Consider the following 20,899-nt stretch of genomic DNA (forward strand, 5'->3'; position numbering starts at 1 on the left):
GGCGATGACGTAGGGAGAAGCGAGCGACGGAGTTGTTCATTCGTTAGGCAGCGTTCTGTCGCAGTAAGCGTTGCGTGTGCTCGCTTCTCGGAGAAGGGAATGAAACGCTGCCACGAAGCGCCAAGGTCGTGGCGTTGCTGCCGGCGGAGGGGTCACGTGACCTGAGAGCCGCTGCCCCGGGCCGGCCCGGCCCGCCGGCTGTGGGACAGCGAGGCGGCGCTCAGTCGCTTTCCCACGGCAGGGCGGGCGAGTGTGCGTGTGGGCGCAGCAGCAGCAGGTGGGGACGACGCGCAATCGCCTCGTGCTGTCTGAAGAGTGCAAGATTTGTTTGCAAAAAATGTTGCAACTATTGCCGGTACTAATAGTTGAATTCAGTATAAAGAGCCGCAAAGTACAGACATCTGTAATAATTGACTGCATGTACTCAGTTTAATCTCAAACAAATTAATTTTCTCGTTGTAGTGATCTGAAAAGGCAGGAAGATGCATTTCACATCTCATTTAGGTGCAATAAACTCAGCTTGCTACTAAGTGACAGAATAGAAATGAAAGAAAATTACTTGTTCCCTCAGACACGGCCTCTCGCGAAACAAATTTTATTGCACGCAACTTCCTGGCAGATTAAAACTGTGTGCCGGTCCGAGAGTCCAGAACTCGGGTCATTTGCCTTTCGCGGGCAAGTGCTCTGCTACGGAAGTACAGCTATGAGGAGGTGTTTTGAGTTGTGCTTCGGTAGCTCAGGTAAGCCGGCACGGTAGCTCAGCGTATTCGGTCAGAGGGCTGTATGGCCTCTGCAAAAAAAAAAAAAAAAAAAAAAAAAAAACGTGGTAGAGTACTTGCTCGCGAAAGGCAGAGGTCGGGAGTTCGAGCCTCGGTCGGGCACCCAGTTTTAATCTTCCAAGAAGTTCTATATCAGTGCACACTCCGCTGCAGAGCGAAAATTTCATTCTGGAAATTTTATTCCATGTTTAGAAGTGAAACTCTGACTGAAAGTACTCTGGTGAAGTAAGTAGGATACTTCGGACTCCGTCTTGACTAAATAAAATTCGTTTATATCGACAAGCCTACATCAAACTAGAAATGGGCCACGTCGTTTGTACAAGCCTCTTACAAATAGTTACGTAGGTGAACCTATGGCGTTAACTAAGGCGCCTCAAACGACTTCTGGAGGCAACAAAAATTTTATTCTCTGTATTTCGCGCTGTTATCGGGCGAATTTAAAAGTTCTGTCGTAAACTGCTCGCTAAGAGGTAGAAACTTGTGTTAAAACCCTCTTACAGCGAGACAAGTATTACGCTGAACGAGACAGATACGGAGATTGCCATCGCATCTCGTGGAGCCCAAATAACCCACGATACGTTCATCCATTGTCTGGGAATGACAGCACTTGGCAACTTGCAACAAAGTTTGAACATTATCTCAAACCTTCTCAAAAGTTTCTCTCGCTTCCATGCATAACGTCAAATATTCGAGACAGTGGCGCATTTGTAAAGTAATAGATTACATGTGCAGTATAAGTGCGAGTTGTAGTCTTGACAGAATCGGGCGTGGGGTGGGATTTATACTGGATGTGACTTGTGAGACTTGTGAGACCTGTGCAGTGTACCTCATGCCGCTGTAGGACTTTCAGCAAACTTTAAGACCTAAGTCTGTATGTACGTGCCGGCAAGCCGCGTGGCAGTGTGTGGCAGAGGGTACCACTGACTGCTGCCATCCGCCTTGGCTGTGCCGCTCGCGAGTGGTACGTGGCTGGCGTCATCGTCGGTAAGCCCGTGTGTAGGCTGCAGTTTCTCGAATTTTCTCGTCTCGCTCATTTCGCTGCAGGCCTGAAAGCGTCGAGGAGACACGCTTGCACTGCGGTTTGTCGGCAGGAAGCGGGCGTCCGCGCGGTGGGTGCAGATAAGTGCGTGTCGCCAGTCCAGGGTCGGCAGCGGCGGGAGGTGACGTCACGCGGCCACGCTGGTGATAGTCGATTTGACTGGCGGGGGTGGGCGGGAAGCCAGCGAGGCGCAGAGTAGAATGGCCTCGGTGCACGAAATACCCTCCACCACACACCGTAAAGTGCAGGTGGTAACTCATTCCTGCTACATAATGCATCGCAATATTAGTTTTTAGTACTTCATGTTTAGATTTGATTGCTACGGGTAAGGGGCGATGTAACGAATTAACAATTATGCAGATGAGAGTATACCGGTACATTCGTAACGGGAAACACTGGGACCACTTAAAATTTACGGTTTACAGGTGGAAGAACAGTTTCCTTCAGTTCGTATAAATAATATAATTGTTGACATGCTGGCGTACTTTGACAACACAAATTGTACGGTTTTGTGGTGAGTGTGGTTCGTCGATTGGCGTTCAGCGTCCTCCTTCCTGCTCCACGCTTCCGCAGTGCGTTCCTGCCGCCACCGAGTCCACGGCACTCCCACCAGAGCCCCGCTGGTGCCAGCCCGCCCGTTGCTGAGGAAGGGCCGTCTTCAGGCCTAGGCGCAGACTGAGGCGCGACACGACGCTACAGCGCGACGCGCACGAATCACGCGTGTCCAGCGCAGGTCGAGACGCGTGCACGTGTTTTGCACGCGCCGGCTGACGGCGCTCTCCGCTGACAGAATCGAAGCGCGCGCACACTGTAATCTTTCTCAAACGCTTTTACAGAAACTACTCAGTAAAAATATTTCATTTTTTACTTGCTTGTAGCGTTATATGGCAGCTTCCTGGCGAAATGCCCATCATGTCGCTAATTGTCATACTTATTTCGATATACACATTATAGTAAGACGCTACGCAAGATTCGAAAAGCCTGCAATGAAAAATAAGGGTCGCTACGATTTTGCGTTTGGTTACACCATATGTTGTTGCGTTTGAAATTTAGCCAACATGTTGAATTTTTGTTTAGACTTGGGAGGAGCTCTCCGATCTCGAGAAAACGGATCCTATGTGGCGCGCTCACTTCCAGTCTCTCGCCCGCGAGAATGAAATACTCGCAACATCTCTCTTATCTCCTAAACCGCTCGAGACATCGAAACGAAAGATTGGCGAATGATAGCACACAAGGAGAATATTTTGCTAACACAGGGAACTTTATCTTTTGCGATATTTCAGTACTTATACTTCCGTTCTTATTTTTTTGACTCCATTGGTAGTTATTTCTTGAGTTATCGACAGCTAGCGAAACAAGATTTTCCTAGTTGGTGTTGTTGTTGTTGTTGTTGTTGTTGTGGTCTTCAGTCCTGAGACTGGTTTGATGCAGCTCTCCATGCTACTCTATCCTGTGCAAGCTTCTTCATCTCCCACTACCTGCTGCAGCCTACATCCTTCTGAATCTGCTTAGTGTATTCATCTCTTGGTCTCCCTCTACGATTTTTACCCTCCACACTGCCCTCCAATACCAAATTGGTGATCCCTCGATGTCTCAGAACATGTCCTACCAACCGGTCCCTTCTTCTAATCAAGTTGTACCGCAAACTCCTCTTCTCCTCATTAGTCATGTGATCTACCCATCTAATCTTCAGCATTCTTCTGTAGCACCACATTTCGAAAGCTTCTGTTCTCTTCTTGTCCATACTATTTATCGTCCATGTTTCACTTCCATACATGGCTACACTCCATACAAATACTTTCAGAAACGACTTCCTGACACTTAAATATACACTCGATGCTAACAAATTTCTCTTCTTCAGAAACGCTTTCCTTGCCATTGCCAGTCTACATTTTATATCCTCTCTAGTTCGCCCATCATCAGTTATTTTGCTCCCCAAATAGCAAAACTTCTTTACTACTTTAAGTGTCTCATTTCCTAATATAATTCCCTCAGCATCACCCGACTTGATTCGACTACACTCCATTATCCTCGTCTTATACCCTCCTTTCAAGACACTGTCCATTCCGTTCAACTGCTCTTCCAAGTCCTTTGTTGTCTCTGACAGAATTACAATGTCATCGGTGAACCAGGAGAACAGTTTGTGCCGAACATGCGTGTAAAAGTCGACAGTTTGCGAAACTGTTAGCGCATTGAACAACTTTGCGTTACCCACTGTGATAATAGGTGCTACCGATGTCATACATGAAAATGTTCAGAAGTACTCGTTTTCTGTTACAGTAAGTTATTTGTGGAAAGCTCGTAATGTGTCCTGTAGGAAGAACCAGCGACCGCAGCGGTCGCGCGGATCCAGACTGTAGGGCCTACAACCGCTCGGCCACTCTGGCCGGCTTAATGTGACTTTCAGGATCTTCATTGTCTCCACTAGTTACATTAACTGACGTACTTGAAGCAGAGTCTACTTCACCGTCTGTAAATAACAAAGAAATATCCTCAAAAACCTCCTCTTTTACTTTAACATCTACTCCTCCTCTCTGTTCAAGCGTGCTAGTTTGTGAAGCACTTCCACTGAATGAGAATCCTTTTTTCGTATTTACAAAATCTTTATCACTTACCATGTTACTCAGTCCGCAGCTCGCGCGCACACACACACACACACACACACACACACACACACACACACACACACACACACAACAGTTCTAACAAACTTATCTTTCGTCGAATGCTGCAGCCTCGGCGTGCTGAAACTGAGTGTCAGACCTCCTCCGTCTGCCGCCGTCCCAGTTTCAGGGTCCCCGCTCGTCGTGTAAGTTGGCAGCGCTGCCCTGCCGTATTGCTGCTCGTTGATACCGCTATGAATGAATTTATTTACCTTCACTGTAAAGCACTGTTGTGACATGTAGCACATGTAGACACGAAACTGGCAAACAACTACTTCCTTCGGAGCTCATACTACACACGACCGTACCATTGAAAGGCTGGGCTCTGACTTCTTGAATTGGTGTAAGCATTCTCCGTTTGCAAGAGAAGAGATGCGTGAAGAATACTCTGTTCTGATTGCTCAGTCTACATTAAGGCCAATACAAAAATATTATTCTCCTGTGTTAGCGCGCTTTTTTCATGACTAACAAATCAATAAACACACTCGAACTGTACTTTTTCCAAAATATTTAACATTCTGGTACTTTATTTATACTTTACATTATTAACTGTTTTCATTTACACTGAAATTAGCTTCCCTTTACCATAAACATACTTGACACACTATAATACAAAATTCCCCGTCGTCTTCATTCACAGTGTATTAAGAATTTCTCACGTTACTTCGTACGGCGTTTGTCACTATAACAATGATCTACATATTTACTTTAGACCACATTCACGCATCATCCACACTACTAAAAACATACACAAAACTGTACAAACATAAAAGAAAAATCCTTCAAGAAATAAACATTACATTTCACAAAAACATTCCCTTGACTGTTTCTTGAATGTGTCTGTCCGCTACTGTACTCCGGTGGATGACAATTTGAACTGCGTACTCGGCTGAACCCACTTCACGACCTTTCACTGTGAACGCACGTCAGTCTCCCGACGCACGGGCTTCATCCACTGTGTGAAGCAACTCCTGCAAGGGTACACGCATGACTGCTTGTTAAATGACGAATAATACAGATTCAGGTCATAAAACAGTGTTGTTTTCTTGAATAACAGGAGAAGTAAAGAGAACATCTCGTTGAATAGAGTAATACTATAGTTCTGTACAGCCTATTTAGTATTTTGGTAGACGTCTGTTTCAAACCATTTCCATACCAAATAACATTGCACTGTAGAAAAAATGATGGAAATAATGTCCTTGCCGCTTCTGGAGCTTGTTCTCCAAATGAAATATGCTGATAGAAAAGGTAAAGCTTGAAAATGGTATTATTAAAGATTTGCTGTTATTCACCAATGGCATCCGTCGGACAGAAAGGGTGTGATACTGCTGGAACCGACTAAGGATGGACTGCACAGGTTGAGTCACCTAACGTTACCGCTGGATATATTTCGTAAACCACATCAAATACTGACGAACCGATTCCACAAACCGAACGTGAGGGGAGGGGCTAGTGTAATTGTTTAATACAAACCATACAAAAATGCACGGAAGTATGTTTTTTAACACAAACCTACGTTTCTTTAAATGGAACCACATTAGTTTTGTTAGCACATCTGAACATATAAACAAATACGTAATCAGTGCCGTTTATTGCATTCTAAAATGTTAATTACATCCGGAGATATTGTAACCTAAAGTTGACGCTTGAAACATTGTCCTCACTTCATTGCAGGGGCCCAAACAGCTGCAACATACATCGCGTTTCTACAGAATGATCTGCCAACGTTCCTCGAAAATGTCCCACTGGAAACGCGTCGACGTATGTGGTATCAGCATGATGGTGCACCTCCACATTCCGCAATTAACACTAGGCTGACCCTTGACAGGATGTTCGACGGGCGTTTCATAGGACGTGGAGGACGCATAAGTTGGCCAGCCCATTCTCCTGATCTTACACCTCTGGACTTATTTCTGTAGGGTACGTTAAAGATGAATGTGTACCGTGATGTGCCTACAACCCCAGAGGATATGAAACAACGTATTGTGGCAGCCTGCGTCGACATTACACCAGATGTACTGCGGCGTGTACGACATTTATTACGCCACAGATTGCAATTGTGTGCAGCAAATGATGGCCACCACATTGAACATCTATTGGCCTGACATGTCGGGACACACTCTATTCCACTCCGCAATTGAAAACGGAAACCACGTGTGTACGTGTACCTCACCCCTCATGGTAATGTACATGTGCGCCAGTGAAAAAGACCAATAAAAAGGTGTTAGCATGTGGACGTAATGCGCTGTTCCAGTCTCTTCTGTACCTAAGGTCCATCACCGTTGCCTTTGGATCCCTACGTAATTCGGTACTCTCCGATACACACGATCGAACAGCGGAGGAGTGGTACTCAAGCGTCAACTTTAGGTTACAATATCTCCGGATGTAATTAACATTTTACAATGCAACAAACGGCACTGATTACGTATTTGTTTGTATGTTCAAATGTGCTAACAAAACTAACGGGGTTCCATCTAAAAAAATGTAGGTTTATGTTAAAAAACATACTTCCGTGCATTTTTTTTATGGTTTGTGGTAACCAATTACACTAGCCCCTCTCCTCACGTTCGGTCTGTGGAATCGATTCGTCAGTACTTGATGTGGTTTACGAAATATATCCAGCGGTAATGTTAGGTGACTCACCCTGTATTTATCAACTGTCGCTGGAGACAGGTGTGGCTGTCACTCGTAGAAGCATCGTCAGTCACCTGTATGCTGAAACGGCTGCTCCGTGTTTCAGAATCGTCCGCAATGGAAGCAGTTAAGGACATCACAGAGACAGTGACGGTGGACCTGGGTGCACTCCTGGACGCCGGGGACGACGCCATGGTGATACTCGAGGCAGGTGACACTCGGCTGGTGGTGCACAGGGCCGTCCTCGCGGATAGGAGCCCTGTGTTCGCGGCCATGTTCGCCCACGACACCCTCGAGGCCTGCACTGGCGTGGTGAGGATTGCCGACATCGGGGGCCCGGTGCTGAGGCAGCTGGTCTCCTACCTGTACACCCAGCGGGCCCCCCAGCTGCCCGGCACGGCCCCCCAGCTGCTGGCCGCAGCGGATAAGTACGGGGTGTCGCGGCTGAAGGCGGAGTGCGAGCGGCAGGTGGCCGCTCAGCTGACCGTCGAGACCGGGGCGGCCGCAGCCGTCCTCGCAGTCCGCCACTCCTGCAGTGACCTCAGGTGAGCCGCCATCGAATTTATTAAGACTCGTACCCACGAGGTGATGGCCACTCAGGGGTGGGCAGATGCGATGCTTCATCAACCTAAGGACTTGATCGAAGTGAGCAGATTGCTGTATGATCCACCACCACAAACCAGGTAAGTGTGAGACAACCCACTGATTAGTGTCTCTCGGTTCTAGGTGTGTGTATTTCCAACTGTATAATTTTTCCCACTGAATTTTCTTAGATGTGTGTCTGCTGTAAAATACATCGTCATAGACAGTCATTTCACGATAGCTCACAATGCTATCATTACCCTCGTGTAGCAGTTTCAGTGAACCCCTAAACTGAACAGTGTTCATTACCAGGTATGTTAGCTAACAAAAATCATCAAAGAGCCAGTTTGTAGGCATTATATTAAGCTACATGTATACAGAAAGTGGTTGTTTAGGTTTTAGCATCAACTGTCATGACAGAGGGTACACTCACTGTGTGAATAGAGCATGAGGCAGACTGCTGTGGACACAAAGCTGTATTGCCCAGCACAGGCTGACGCAGCGATGGGTGTAGTTTGCAACCGGCAGCCTGTACTGCTTGCTGTAGGCCTGTTCCCATAAAGTAGTCTCTAAAGTTGTCCATTGCCTCTGTGGCTGATGACAATGAGACACCTTTGAATAGTGGCACGCTGCATAAAGATGATGACCGAGTAAGTCACTTACAGCCGACACCTCGAGAAAGGTAGTGTACTGCAGAATGATTAGAGGAGGGCGGCAACTTACCTACAATTTTATGTTGCTGATGTTGACCTGTGGAATTTTCTTCGTTTAGTAAAGGAGACTATCAGAGTAATCACTATTCACACCTTAGTATTACAGCTTTGGCTCTTACGTAGTTGTCTGTCACTTTCTTTCCACGTGCAAGCCATATGCCAGTAACTATTCCAAGATAATTCTTAGTTCTCTTCAAATCCAGACAGTACACGGAAGATGTTAATTGCTCTAAAGGCACATTATATAAAAGAATGCTCTGCTGGGAGGGCTTGTATGGAAGATGTTCAGAAAACCAGGTGAAGTAAGCATCGGTGCCCCAGTGTCTGACTGCTCACACCTCTTGCAGCCTGAGACCACCTCGCAGCATCACAGGCCAGACCGAGCAGCAGTTCCAGCTGGTCCCATAAAATTAAATCTTCCCACCTCATTTTGTTCGCCTCTGTACTCAGCATTACATAAAGCTCAAGCAGTGCTTGGATACGTTCCCTTCTGTGACACACAGAATACCGTGCCTTACTGTGTATTCGACGAACAGGTGTCCACCTCTGTGTGTGTGTGTGTGTGTGTGTGTGTGTGTGTGTGTGTGTGTGTGTGTGTGTGTGTGTGTGTGTGTGTGTGTGTTTCAGTGGATCTATGGCTGTACTATAGCCACCCAGTGAACACTACAAGCTTCCATTCTCCTGTGGCACATCTTATGACATTATCTATCCCATCCATTGTTGTTGCTGTTCCACCTCTGATAGTCTGTGACGCTTAGTGTCTGTGCGACCAGAGTTACCATTTTTCTGCACCGTCTTACAGTTACATATGTTCATACAAGTCTAATAGCCACTAACACTGGTAAATAATCATTTATTTTTCATTTAGATTTTAATACTTATGTAGTATTTTATGTGCTATTTGACATATTCGAAATCTTGTGTTAGAGATGACACTGTGCATTCCCTGAACCAATTGTAATGAACATAGAGCCAGTGTTGTCAATCATTCAGTGTCTTTCTCTTTTATTCTATAAAGATTAACATCAAAATTCATTGTTTAAGCAATAAACATATTACAATTGTTATTTACATTCTTGAAAAAAATTTTAAACATTATATTATTCCAAACTCGTTATACACGCTGTGGGAAATGACTGAAGCTCTTATGTTGTAAAAATATTTTGTTAACGGTAATCTTTTTACTAACAGTAATCTTTGTGTACATTTTAAAAATTCTCTTGATGATGTATACTAGATTCTTGTCGTGATCTTCACCTAGTTCAGTGCCTCATACTTCCCACATTATTGGGTGTCAGTTACAGACAGATATACAATGTTTGGTTCTGGAACTGCCTCTGTCTTTCACTGATTCCACTTGACCCCCCCCCCCCCCCCCCCACCTCTCAAAATTATACATAGTGTCACACTCAAATTTTATACACCACATGTGCCTATGATTTTAATGATAATTAAAATAAGATGTATAAAACCACATGTAAGCAGAATTATTTTTTACTTCATACAGTGTCCACTTCACACAGTGAAGTGATAGTGTTTTCCCATTTTCTGGGGAGGATGTCTCACTATCCCATGTTCATCCTACTCCCCCTTGTATCCATGCCAGCCCTTCTAGATAGACATCAGATTCTCATGGAATTTACCATTCATACCTACTGTATGTGGAGGACAAACTTAATTTTATTTCAGTAGCAAGTTCACAGCACAACTTACATCATCAATCACAAACATTGCTCATCACCCCCCCCCCCCCCACACACACACACACATTAGTGTGTGTTTTTCCATCACTGGGGAATGACACAGCTTACTTTAACTACCCCATGGTTTCATGTGTGCTTACAAGGTGAGGATGCTCACTTGAAAAATACTTAAATTCCTGTCAACCGTATTTAATGAATGAAATTTAGATGAATGTGGTAATACTGTTATGACACGTAACTGTTGCACAACCACAGCCTCTTTCTGTTGTCAAATCATGGGTTTCACCGTGCCTTACTACCTGCTGTACTGAATTCCTTCTCCAGCTCAATTTGAAACACGCTGTCAACCATTTAGTTACCTGTACCTTTCAAAGACCAGTTTTTAAAACAGGCTTTGAAGAATGTCTGATGATCAAAGTATCACATTAATTACAATACGAAATGTTTCACAATCAGACGAGTGTCGTGCCTGTCAAATTTATATGCGTGTGTTACCATGCTCAGAAGCAGCAAAATTTCCTGAACTGCATTCCACCTGGTTTGTACGCAGCCACATAACTTTCTTGCGCTTTGTCTATTATCGTCCATATGAAAACCAATACCACAGGAATGTAAATATCAGAAAGCCCTTTACCAGAGATGGTGATCCTCAGTGCTTGTAAACTCAAGTGAATTACAATAAATGACATTTCAAAAAGCAAGATTCAGCTTCAAACTACATGCTTTTGTATTGGACTGGGATCCAGGACTCCAATCTGGTCACTACAGATCTTAACTATCATTTTAACCACATGTAACATCATATGCACTTTTTCAAACTTGATATGATGGGGCATAAAGTTTTGTTTTGGGCAGGGATTGTGAATGAAGCACAATAAAATGTTATAATTTTATGTGTCAAAATTTTTCACCGCTAAAGGGATGATGAAACTGAAATGATTATACAACAAAGTATTCCCCTGCTGTGTTTCGAACCCAGCATATATCATGTTGTTTTCCAGCCACATATAGATACACAATGTCGGTTTATTTCACCACCAGTGAGATATGCTCATGTCTGAACTAGAAATTATGCGAGGAAAAGTTCTGTGCTGACTGGGACTCTTAACCCTGTATATGCTATCACCACTGGCTACACACCTGTCAAATACTTATCCACCAGCCACTAGGAGTGAAATTTATAAATCTGAAATGATAGGATAAAACGTTCTCTGCTTGTTTCATAGTCAAAATTGGCACCAATTGTTATTGTTGATGTTGCATGCACAAATGCTAAAAATCATTATTGCTTTCCACATATTACTTGCAGTGCGAATGCTACAACTTGAAATCACACAGTGAAAATTTTTGTACCCAACCAGTATTTAAAACCAGACCTTCCCCTTTCATTGAAACCTGGATAACTATGGAATGTTGGGGACCCAACAAAACGATGGAACTGTATTGTCCGAAAAGTGTTCAAAATGGCAGAAAGAGATATCCGAGTTAGATTCCCAGTTCAGCACCAACATTTTCAACATTGCAAGTTCAAATAAGTTTGCTGTGACTTTACATGACAATTGTTTCAGGAATGAAGTAAAATTTCTGGTGCAAGAAAGGTTAATGGAGAGCTTCCACTAGCCGGACGTCTGCCTCTGTCGTGGCCCAACATACACCGACTCTCCTCCAGCAGGTAGTGAAGGAGTGTCGGCTTTATTGTAGATTAGGAAGGAAAGTGGAACCTTATGTTGTTCAACAGAAGTCATCTGAGGCAAAGAGGATCTGTTAATACTAGCTAAGTGTTTGGCTGATCAGTGACTCGGACACAGAGCTTAAGGAAATGAAGGTAGAGCAATTTTAACAGACCACCAAACTACTTTCAATGCAGTGCCACTGTTTTGCTCCTCACTGGATGAGCGTTCCGTTTCCCTGGAGGTTAATTTCAGCCTTCACAAAACATTCTTTTCCTTGTTAATCCATATCAATGGTCACTAGTTGCCTCAGCTACCTAATGTGTACTTTAGAGTTGTTTTTGTAATCACTGAAATAAAATCACATAATTGTCAGCTGCACTACTGGCATTATTGTAGGCTACAGAAATTTGTGCAGGACGTGTTTTCTCCCACCTGAGCTGGTGTGATCTAGTACGAGTTTTACACCAACACTAGATCGCACAAAATAAACTCAGCGACAAGTATCAATCAAACTTCCAGAATGTTCTCCAGGGATCATTGTCACATTTATAACTGCAGTAGTGTGGCATTGTGTCAAGGAACGTTAATTATTTTCTAGTTCTTTATTATTGTGATAGAGGCTTATAATTTTACTAAAAGAAGAGATGCATTTGATATATAAGGAAGTCAATCATAGGCAGTGACTGTTGTTTGAGAATGCATCCATTGTTATTCTTGAAGTGGTTTCCCTTTATTATAATTTCAGAAGGAATTTATTTTTTACTTTGAAGTGGTATTAAGCTACTAAGCAGCCATGTTTATCCACTATAATAGTTTTTTGAAGAGATCATTCATTATTATAATTTCTTCTGTTATTATTAACACCGTCAATCTTGGCAAAGATGAGGCTTGTCTTCAGTAAATGTAGCTTATGTAGCACAGATAATCCCTCCATATAAATTCCATGTGGAAAAAGGGGGCCTAAAATGTATCGTGCAAGTGCATAAGAAAGTCCATCATTTTTCCTCATGTAGCATACTAAATTGATGCATGTAGCCTAAAAGGACCACCCATAATTTAACTGAAACAAGTAGATTCATGCATAATATCATAGACATTTGTCTGACGTGTTGTCATGCAGGTTGGAATAAGTATATTTATCAATCATAATTTTTTATTTGTAGCTATAAAATATTCTTGGAGTGACTTATTGAATATTGTACACTTGAAGGTCATAAGGATTGTTGTTTAAACCTTCAAAAATGCTGCATGAAGTATTTTGTGCATCACAGTATATTGATAATTTTCACTTATGGACCATCTGACAGCAACTGAATAAAACACAATTTTAGTGCCATACGCGTTTAGAGTTTATTTTCTGCAAGGCGTTATCAGTGGCCTGGAATATGAACATATGTTAGCTATTTAATTTACATTTTTGTCACTGTGCCTATAGGTTATAAACAGTTCTGGTGGTTGGTATTTCCTATTAAGTAGTAATGTTTTGAACTGTACTTACAGGTTGTGTGGACAATTTCTTACATATTACACTCCCATTGCATTTTTGGTGTTGTTCTTCTTACGAATGACAATTTGCAGTTTTTTCCCACACTCCACAGCGCTATGAACTGAAAGATTGTTTCAATGCAATGTTTTGGTTTCTGTTGCCGACTGTCAAATATTTTTACCAAAGATCGAATGTTATTGCGAAACTTTAGAGTGTAATTATTGAAGTATCTGTGATCTGTTTGTGTACGCATTTGTGTGTGTGTGTGTTGTGTTGTGTTGTGTTGTGTGTTGTGTTGTGTTGTGTTGTTGTGTTGTGTTGTTGTGTTGTGTTGTTGTGTTGTTGTGTTGTTGTGTTGTGTGTTGTGTTGTTGTGTTGTTGTGTTGTTGTGTTGTGTGTTGTGTGTTGTGTTGTTGTGTTGTTGTGTTGTGTGTTGTGTGTTGTGTTGTGTTGTGTTGTGTTGTGTTGTGGGTCATGGTGTACCATCTGGTTCTTTTCTGTGTGGTGTTGTCAGTGTGTGTTTGTAAGTTTTCAGCTTGTGAGTCCTTTTGTATTCTGGAAATGTGTTTGTTTTGTTGTATTATTTTGTGCATGTATGTGGTAAGTGTGTCAAAGAAATTACGTCAGGAAATAATTTTCTCATTTTCAGTTGGTTTTTGATGTGGTGGTTTACCAGTATGGCTCAATCGATCATTGCCAAATGTCACGAAATGTGACCAATTAGCCATCATGCGGCACTATAATTCAATAGGAAATGTTGAGGAAGAAAGAAAGAAGTAATTAAGTGTCAAACATCCCATCGACTGCAAGACCATTAGAGACAAAGTAGAATCTACAGCTCTGAAATGTTAGAAAGGAAATAGATAGTGCCATTTCAAAGGAATGGTCACAGTATTTGCATTGCTTAGTTTAAGAAAATAAAGGAAAACTTAAAACAGGATGGTTGGATGGACATTTGAACTATTTGGCTTTACCTTCATAAAACAAAAATGTTTGGTCCTGACAAAAAACGTAGAATCAAAGGCTAATGTGAGTCCTCAGAATGTAACAGTACACATCTGGTGTAATGAAGCTCTTTTGTGTTAAGAAATTCTAACCACGGATATGTCCATAGTTATTAGCATCCATTGTATTCATGGTTGTCTGCAAAGATTTTCATTGTGTTGTGTACATAAAACCAGAGGAGAAAAGCAATTTTGATTTTTATCGCCTCTGCATGTCTTGTCAACTGTGACACCTGGTGTCGATTTCAAGTCTGTCACACAAAACTTTAAATGATTGCTTGAAAAGTTAAAACATGTACCTCGTAGCGAGTGGCGAAAAAGAATTCGATAATCAACATCATCTTGTGTGCAGTCAACAATGACGGTGCATGCAGCATGCAGGGATAGATTCCCACCCCACACAGAATGTTCCGTTAGGTTATTTCCAGTTCATATATGGGCACATCCTGCTACAGCTAAACTAAGCAGATGTTGAACATGTATTTGTGGTTAGAAAACAATGAGAGGTGGTGGATTCAGATCCCAGTAAAGGAACAAAATACTTTTTCTCGACAGTTCAGATTCTCATTTTGCTATATTTGGATATGTATTGTATTATTGCACTTATTTAACAATCCTATTAGTTGCTAGGTTTGACTCAACGAACACAATGCCAAGTCATTTCAACATGCACCCACACACACACGCTTACCTGTGGCTGAAATGGTATTTAAGATCTTTCGTACTTAGTTAACAGAGACAATAGGTGCTCAATTGGAATCCTGGATGGTAGTCTTAATACAAATGTTTTCGTCACTTAATTTCAAGTTGAAACTTAGTTTCCAAAAGTCATTTATTGCAATAAACTTGAGTTTACAAGCTGCCATCTAATTATAACAGGTTTCGATATTCACATTATCGTGATATTAGTCTGATTGTGGACTCAGTGTTACAAATCAGTTGCTTCAAGTGGGGGTCTTGTAATAATCATTTTGTAGAGTGAAATGCCCATATCAAAAAGAGATCAGAGGAACTGCAAGACAGTAACATTATGTGGGTGCATTCGTCATTCCCCTACACTCTGTCAAGGAATATGGCACTTCATCATCATCATACAGTTTAGGTGGAGTGGAATTCAGGCCGTTTGGATAGTTTTGATGGTGATAGCACCTGAGCTAACCTGTCCAGTAATTCTGTAATTGTTTTGTGCAAGTATTGGGCATTGTATGTACCTTCTGGCTGCACCTAGATTTGAACTACCTGTTGTATGGGGTTGAGCGACTGCCATGGAAAGCTCAGATGGTACGACTGATTGTTATTAGCTTACTGGTAATTCATTTGTATTAACTGGAGCCCTATCCCCTGTGTGGATGGTCCGGTCCCTCAGCAGTGCTGGCCATAGTGAGCCACCTCCACATCCCCACAAGGACACGCCCAGCCAGCTCACACCCTGCCTCTCTGTATGTGCAGTGCACCAGTCGTTACAGAGCCGAGGACCGCCACCACCAGCACCACAACCAGAACCAGAACCGCCACCACCACCGCTGCCACCGCCACCTCTGCCAGCGCACCTCACCAGACACCTGCTGCTGCGCGGCCCACGACTCTTCAACCTGATGAGGCCACTGTCTCTCAAATGCGGTGAGTTCCCTCAAAACACACACACACACACACACACACACACACACACACACACACACACACACACACAACCATTGTATGGTAGATAAGATATAAATACTGAAAAGCAAAGTGTAAATGCTCAGTCTAGATTTAATGAGGGTCAGCAAAGTGAACTGGGAATAAAATCAAAACATACAATCAGAGGTGGTATCCCCACAACTAGATCATAGTATCATGGGAGAGAGGTTAGTTAAGAATAGGTTGGTAGGAAAAATAGTTATTGTCAACAGTTCAGTGTCTTATTCACCAAGACCAGCAAACCAATGCCAACAATAATTCAGACAGATTTTCACTCTGCAGCGGAGTGTGTGCCGATATGAAACTTCCTGGCAGATTAAAACTGTCTGCCAGACCGAGACTCGAACTCGGGACCTTTGCCTTGCGTGGGCAAGTGCTCTACCAACTGAGCTACCCAGGCACGAGTCAAGCCCCGTCCTCAGCTTTACTTTTGCCAGTACCTCGGCTCCTACCCTCCAAACTTTGCAGAAGCTCTCCTGCAAACCTTGCAGATCTAGCACTCCTGAAAGAAAGGATATTGCGGAGACACGGCCTAGCGACAACCTGGGGGAGGTTTCCAGAATGAGAGTCGTGCTCGGGTAGCTCAATTGGTAGAGCACTTGCCCGCGAAAGGCAAAGGTCCCCAGTTCGAGTCTCGGTCCGGCACACAGTTTTAATCTGCCAGGAAGTTTCAATAATTCAGACAATGTCATGCCCAGAAAATTTAGTGATGGGGAGAGTATGAGTGCACTGAATGTGTAACACTGTCAGATGAGATAAATGTCTATTACTTTAGATGTATTGGAGTGGTCTAGCAGAGGTCACACATACACACACATTTATGAGACCATTTTTGGTGCTTGTCAGGAATGAGAGAGGAGAAAGAACCCAATAATTTGCTATAGTTTCTGTTAGTAACAAGAAATATACTCGGCAATCACCAAACAGAAGCAAACGCCAGCAGAGCCTCAGCTTGCCAGGGTGTGGACCACCTTGGTTGCCCCACTGTACTCTGCTGTGTAACAGTCAGTCTCGGTAACCACAGACATGCAAAGGGGAAACTCTGCCTTCTGTTGACAATGTGTCCGTCTGTCTGAGCAGCAGAATTGCAGTGCCATGAGCTCCCAGAGTCCACAATTATTTATGACATGCAATCCTATCTCTGTCTTTCCCTACAGTTTTAACCTCAGCAACCAACTCTAGTTCCACAGCGGTTATTCCCTGATGCCTTCAAATATAACTTACTCTGCTGACCCTTGTACTTGTCACAGTTTTCCACATACCACACTATCCTCACCTATTCTGCAGAGATGTTCGATAGTTCTTCTGTTATGAGTTCACCTAGTTTAAACATCCGTCAATAGCACAGCATTTAGAATGCTCCGATTCCCCTCTTGTTTTTTCCATAATCCATGATTAATTTTTATGCAGTACTCTGCTTCAAGCATACTTTCAGGTATGTCTAACACAAATTAAGGCATATCTTTGATATTAGTAACTTTGTTTTGCGGGGAATCTCCTGTTTTTCCATGCTACATTATTCCTTATAACAACCGTGCTTTGACCCTCAGTGTAAATTAGCATCACATGTACCAGAGTCCCTACAAGTGGTCTACTGTGTGGTCCTTAATTCTGTAAACTTTGCCACCAATGTTACTTCTGCCACACCCCAATACTTTCCTCTTTCTTCCATTCATTAATCCTGATTTGGCACTCATTCAACTGTTTATTACATTCACCAATTCTGGTGATTCAGTCTGACTTTCAGTGAACACAGAAATATCACCAGTGAATTTTATCAATGATATCCTTTTCAACTTCAGTTTTAATTAAATTGCTATAAGTTTCTTCAGTTCCACCAATGATTCTTCAGTGTTCATCTGAACGTGTGTGGAGATTACCTGCATCCTTATCTTTAACAATCTTTAATTCAGAATACCAATTCTTGTTGATTATTGTACATATTCTATGTTACCTGCTGTTCAATATATCTTATATGTATCTTTTAAAAAAATTTCACACACTTTTATTATTTCATGCTGTCAAATGTCATGTAAAGATCTTCAAATCCAATAAAGATACCTTGATTTTTCTTACACATTCCTTCCACTATCCCTGGATCCTTCACTCCAAATTTATCTTCCTCAAACAGATAATCACCTTTGTCTTCCATTCTTCTTCATGTTGTTGTTATTTATTCAAAAAGTTCTATTCATGAGCTGTTTAGCTATTGCACTTACAAGTGCTTGGTTGCTTCTGTAGTATCTGGATGGTGTTTCTCTGGCATTCTGTTGCTATGACTCCTGTCTCACGGATTATGCAGACAAATGTGGATACTCGCTTGATCGCCGTTCATTATCACGTTGTCTAGAGCCTCGTAGAAGTTAAAATTCCCATTCCATTCCTGGGTACTTTGCTATCCTATTTATTTACACACTGAATTCTCATAACAGTTCTCTTAAAATTTAGTTCACTCATTATCATACCTGAATTGTGCTCCGAGTGCACATCTGTTGCTGGATACACCTTACAATTCAATACCTGATTCCAGAGTGTGTGTGTCTGGTTGTGATGTACTCCAGCTGGAAATGTCTTTACCAACTAAAGCTCTGCCTTCCTCCTGAAGAGCTGAAAATGCCAAGATACCGAAGCAGCCATACAAATGTCACAGAATACAGGGTACAGCCTTGCAGCAAGTCAGCCACCCACATGTGGTGGAATTGTGCAGGAGGGCCCCTCCAAAGGGACTGTTTTTAGCGGTAATGTGGCCAACCATAAAAGGCAATCAATGCTAACCTTAAACCGCTGTGAGGAATTTTTGAGAAAGTTGTGACCACAATATAACCTTTATGGGAACAGGACAAACAGACTGGGATTCGTTTCCAAAACACCCCAGCAGAGTATAACCAACACTAAACATTTGTGTGAGGAACAGATGTTCTCCAGCACAAAAGCAAATCTTATTAATTACATATTAGTTATGTATTAATATCAGTCGCCAGCCTAATTAGGAATTCTTGTCAAACAATGTAATAAAGCAGAAGGCAGTGCTAAGGCTAACCTAACCTTCCTTCACACACACACACACACACACACACACACACACACACACCTGTTTCTTTATATCTGTTCACATTACAACAGAGCAACGTAACCTTGCAGATAAATGTAATACTAATTTGGAGGTCAAACAAATGGCCAATAAGATTGCAAACTGTAGCATATGCCTCACAACAACATGTACCTTGAATCAGGGCTTAATTTTGGCCACAATGCATTCTGGCACCTCCCAGAAACTCCCTTTCTTCTAATTCTCTCTTTTCTCCCCCCCCCCCCTTTTTTTAACAGTAAAGTACCGGAGATTTGAAGTAGTACATGTGTATTAAATCAAACCGTAACCGTAATTTTCCGCTGCACCAGAACAGGTGAACATGACAATGGCTCGCCAACATGATGTGACGGGCAGGAGGTAGTGTGTGTGTGTGTGTGTGTGTGTGTGTGTGTGTGTGTGTGTGTGTGTGTGTGTGTGTACGCACGTACAGTATACCCAAGATAAGTGGAGTATCATTCTAAAGTTGTGATCTGTGCATATTGCCTTTTGTATAAGACTGCCAACAACCTCAGCAATGTAGTAGCAAGGCAACATCTCATGTTATGTGTGTTAATGAGAAATAAATAATGTAAGCCATGTTTGAATGTGAACGTCTTTATAATGTGCTTTCACGAAATCATTTTATTCCATGTTGTAATTTACGTCACAGCTAAAAATCATATGTGCGTATGGAGCAAACATGACTAAAAGTTGGCAGCCTTGCGACCCGATATGTCCCTTTGCCCACGGCACTCTTGACCTTTGTCTTTATCTGCCCGCACCCTTGTTAGAACATGGTTGACGCTATACAGTAGAGGGGAGCTCCCACAGGGGGCAAATTTGAACTCCCAATGCAGAACGGACATGTATATGTTTGACCCTTAAGGTTGTCTGTCTGCCCCAACATAGTTCTCAAACGAAAGTTCCAATTTTAAAGCCGTTTTTTTTATTTGAAAGCTGGTTTAATGGGGACGGTTCTTAGCTATATTTCTGAAAGTCTGTTCAGCCGTTTAAATGTCATCAGCTATATGAAGTAAAAATGTTTTCTGCCAGCATGCTCTCTTGAAATACATTACATAGTCCATAAGAACTATATCACGTTATGTAGTACCAAACTGTAGAGCTCAAAAAGATGTACCTAAATAAAAGATTAAGGTTGAAGAATAATGATGATTTTTGTTTTCTGAAGTCAGCTGTTTAAACACCCACAAAGCAGAAAAATTGTGAGTGTGACTCAACTGTGAAAGACAAACATATGCTCTTGCTGACTTTGTGGTTCTTTTTGAGGTCTACAATTCATTAAAAAATCAAATGATTTTGCTCTAATAGTGTAAGGAGCACGACGGCAGCCCAGTTTCTTGCGACTTGACTTACAATTATAGCCACAGCTTATTTCTTGTGCTACCTAAAGTAGCTAAATATATAATAATAGATAGTAAATGAATATATCTGTGAGTTAAAGAAAGAAACATGTAAATCCCATAAGTGGTTCTCGCATTACAGTTGCCTGTCTGTATGTCTCTATGTGAATTCAGTCTTTTTAGTCCACGATTCAGACAGGTCGTGTCTATGGCTTTTTCAATTTGAATTAGTTTACCTTGTTAACCATCGCTGCCTCACAGAGAAGCCAACAAACAATCCAACAGGCACTTCAGGAATTCACGTTCAACAATATTACTCAATCACTCTATGTACGTCAGTCGCTTGCAGTGCAGTTGTTCTGCTCAGAACCGACAGCATTGTTTTGGTTTGTTCATAGTGTTTATTTACACATTGTGACTCAGTGGACAGGAGAGTTTAATAGTAATGTATATCTCTACAAAAATTAGTGACTTCTTTAAACCTAAAAGACAAAACGTTAGTGAGGGCAATG

The 20,899-nt window shown here is 42.3% G+C and overlaps 1 protein-coding gene and 1 non-coding gene across 2 annotated transcripts in view; one reads left to right on the top strand and one right to left on the bottom strand.

The window, feature by feature from the left end:
• The window catches only part of LOC124743692 (protein roadkill-like), an 85,855-nt gene that overhangs the window by 35,907 nt on the left and 29,049 nt on the right, over positions 1-20,899 (top strand). Inside the window, exons 2-3 of the mRNA XM_047248867.1 lie at positions 7,222-7,660; positions 15,726-15,896. Coding sequence (XP_047104823.1) covers positions 7,233-7,660; positions 15,726-15,896 — 599 coding nt within the window. The 5' untranslated portion in view covers positions 7,222-7,232. The remainder of the gene's footprint in view (positions 1-7,221; positions 7,661-15,725; positions 15,897-20,899) is intronic.
• Positions 16,283-16,357, bottom strand: Trnaa-cgc. The gene has a single exon. It is a non-coding gene; the product is annotated as a tRNA-Ala (tRNA).

This window comes from Schistocerca piceifrons, unplaced genomic scaffold, assembly GCF_021461385.2.
Source record: "Schistocerca piceifrons isolate TAMUIC-IGC-003096 unplaced genomic scaffold, iqSchPice1.1 HiC_scaffold_2510, whole genome shotgun sequence".
NCBI classification, from domain to species: Eukaryota; Metazoa; Arthropoda; class Insecta; order Orthoptera; family Acrididae; genus Schistocerca; species Schistocerca piceifrons.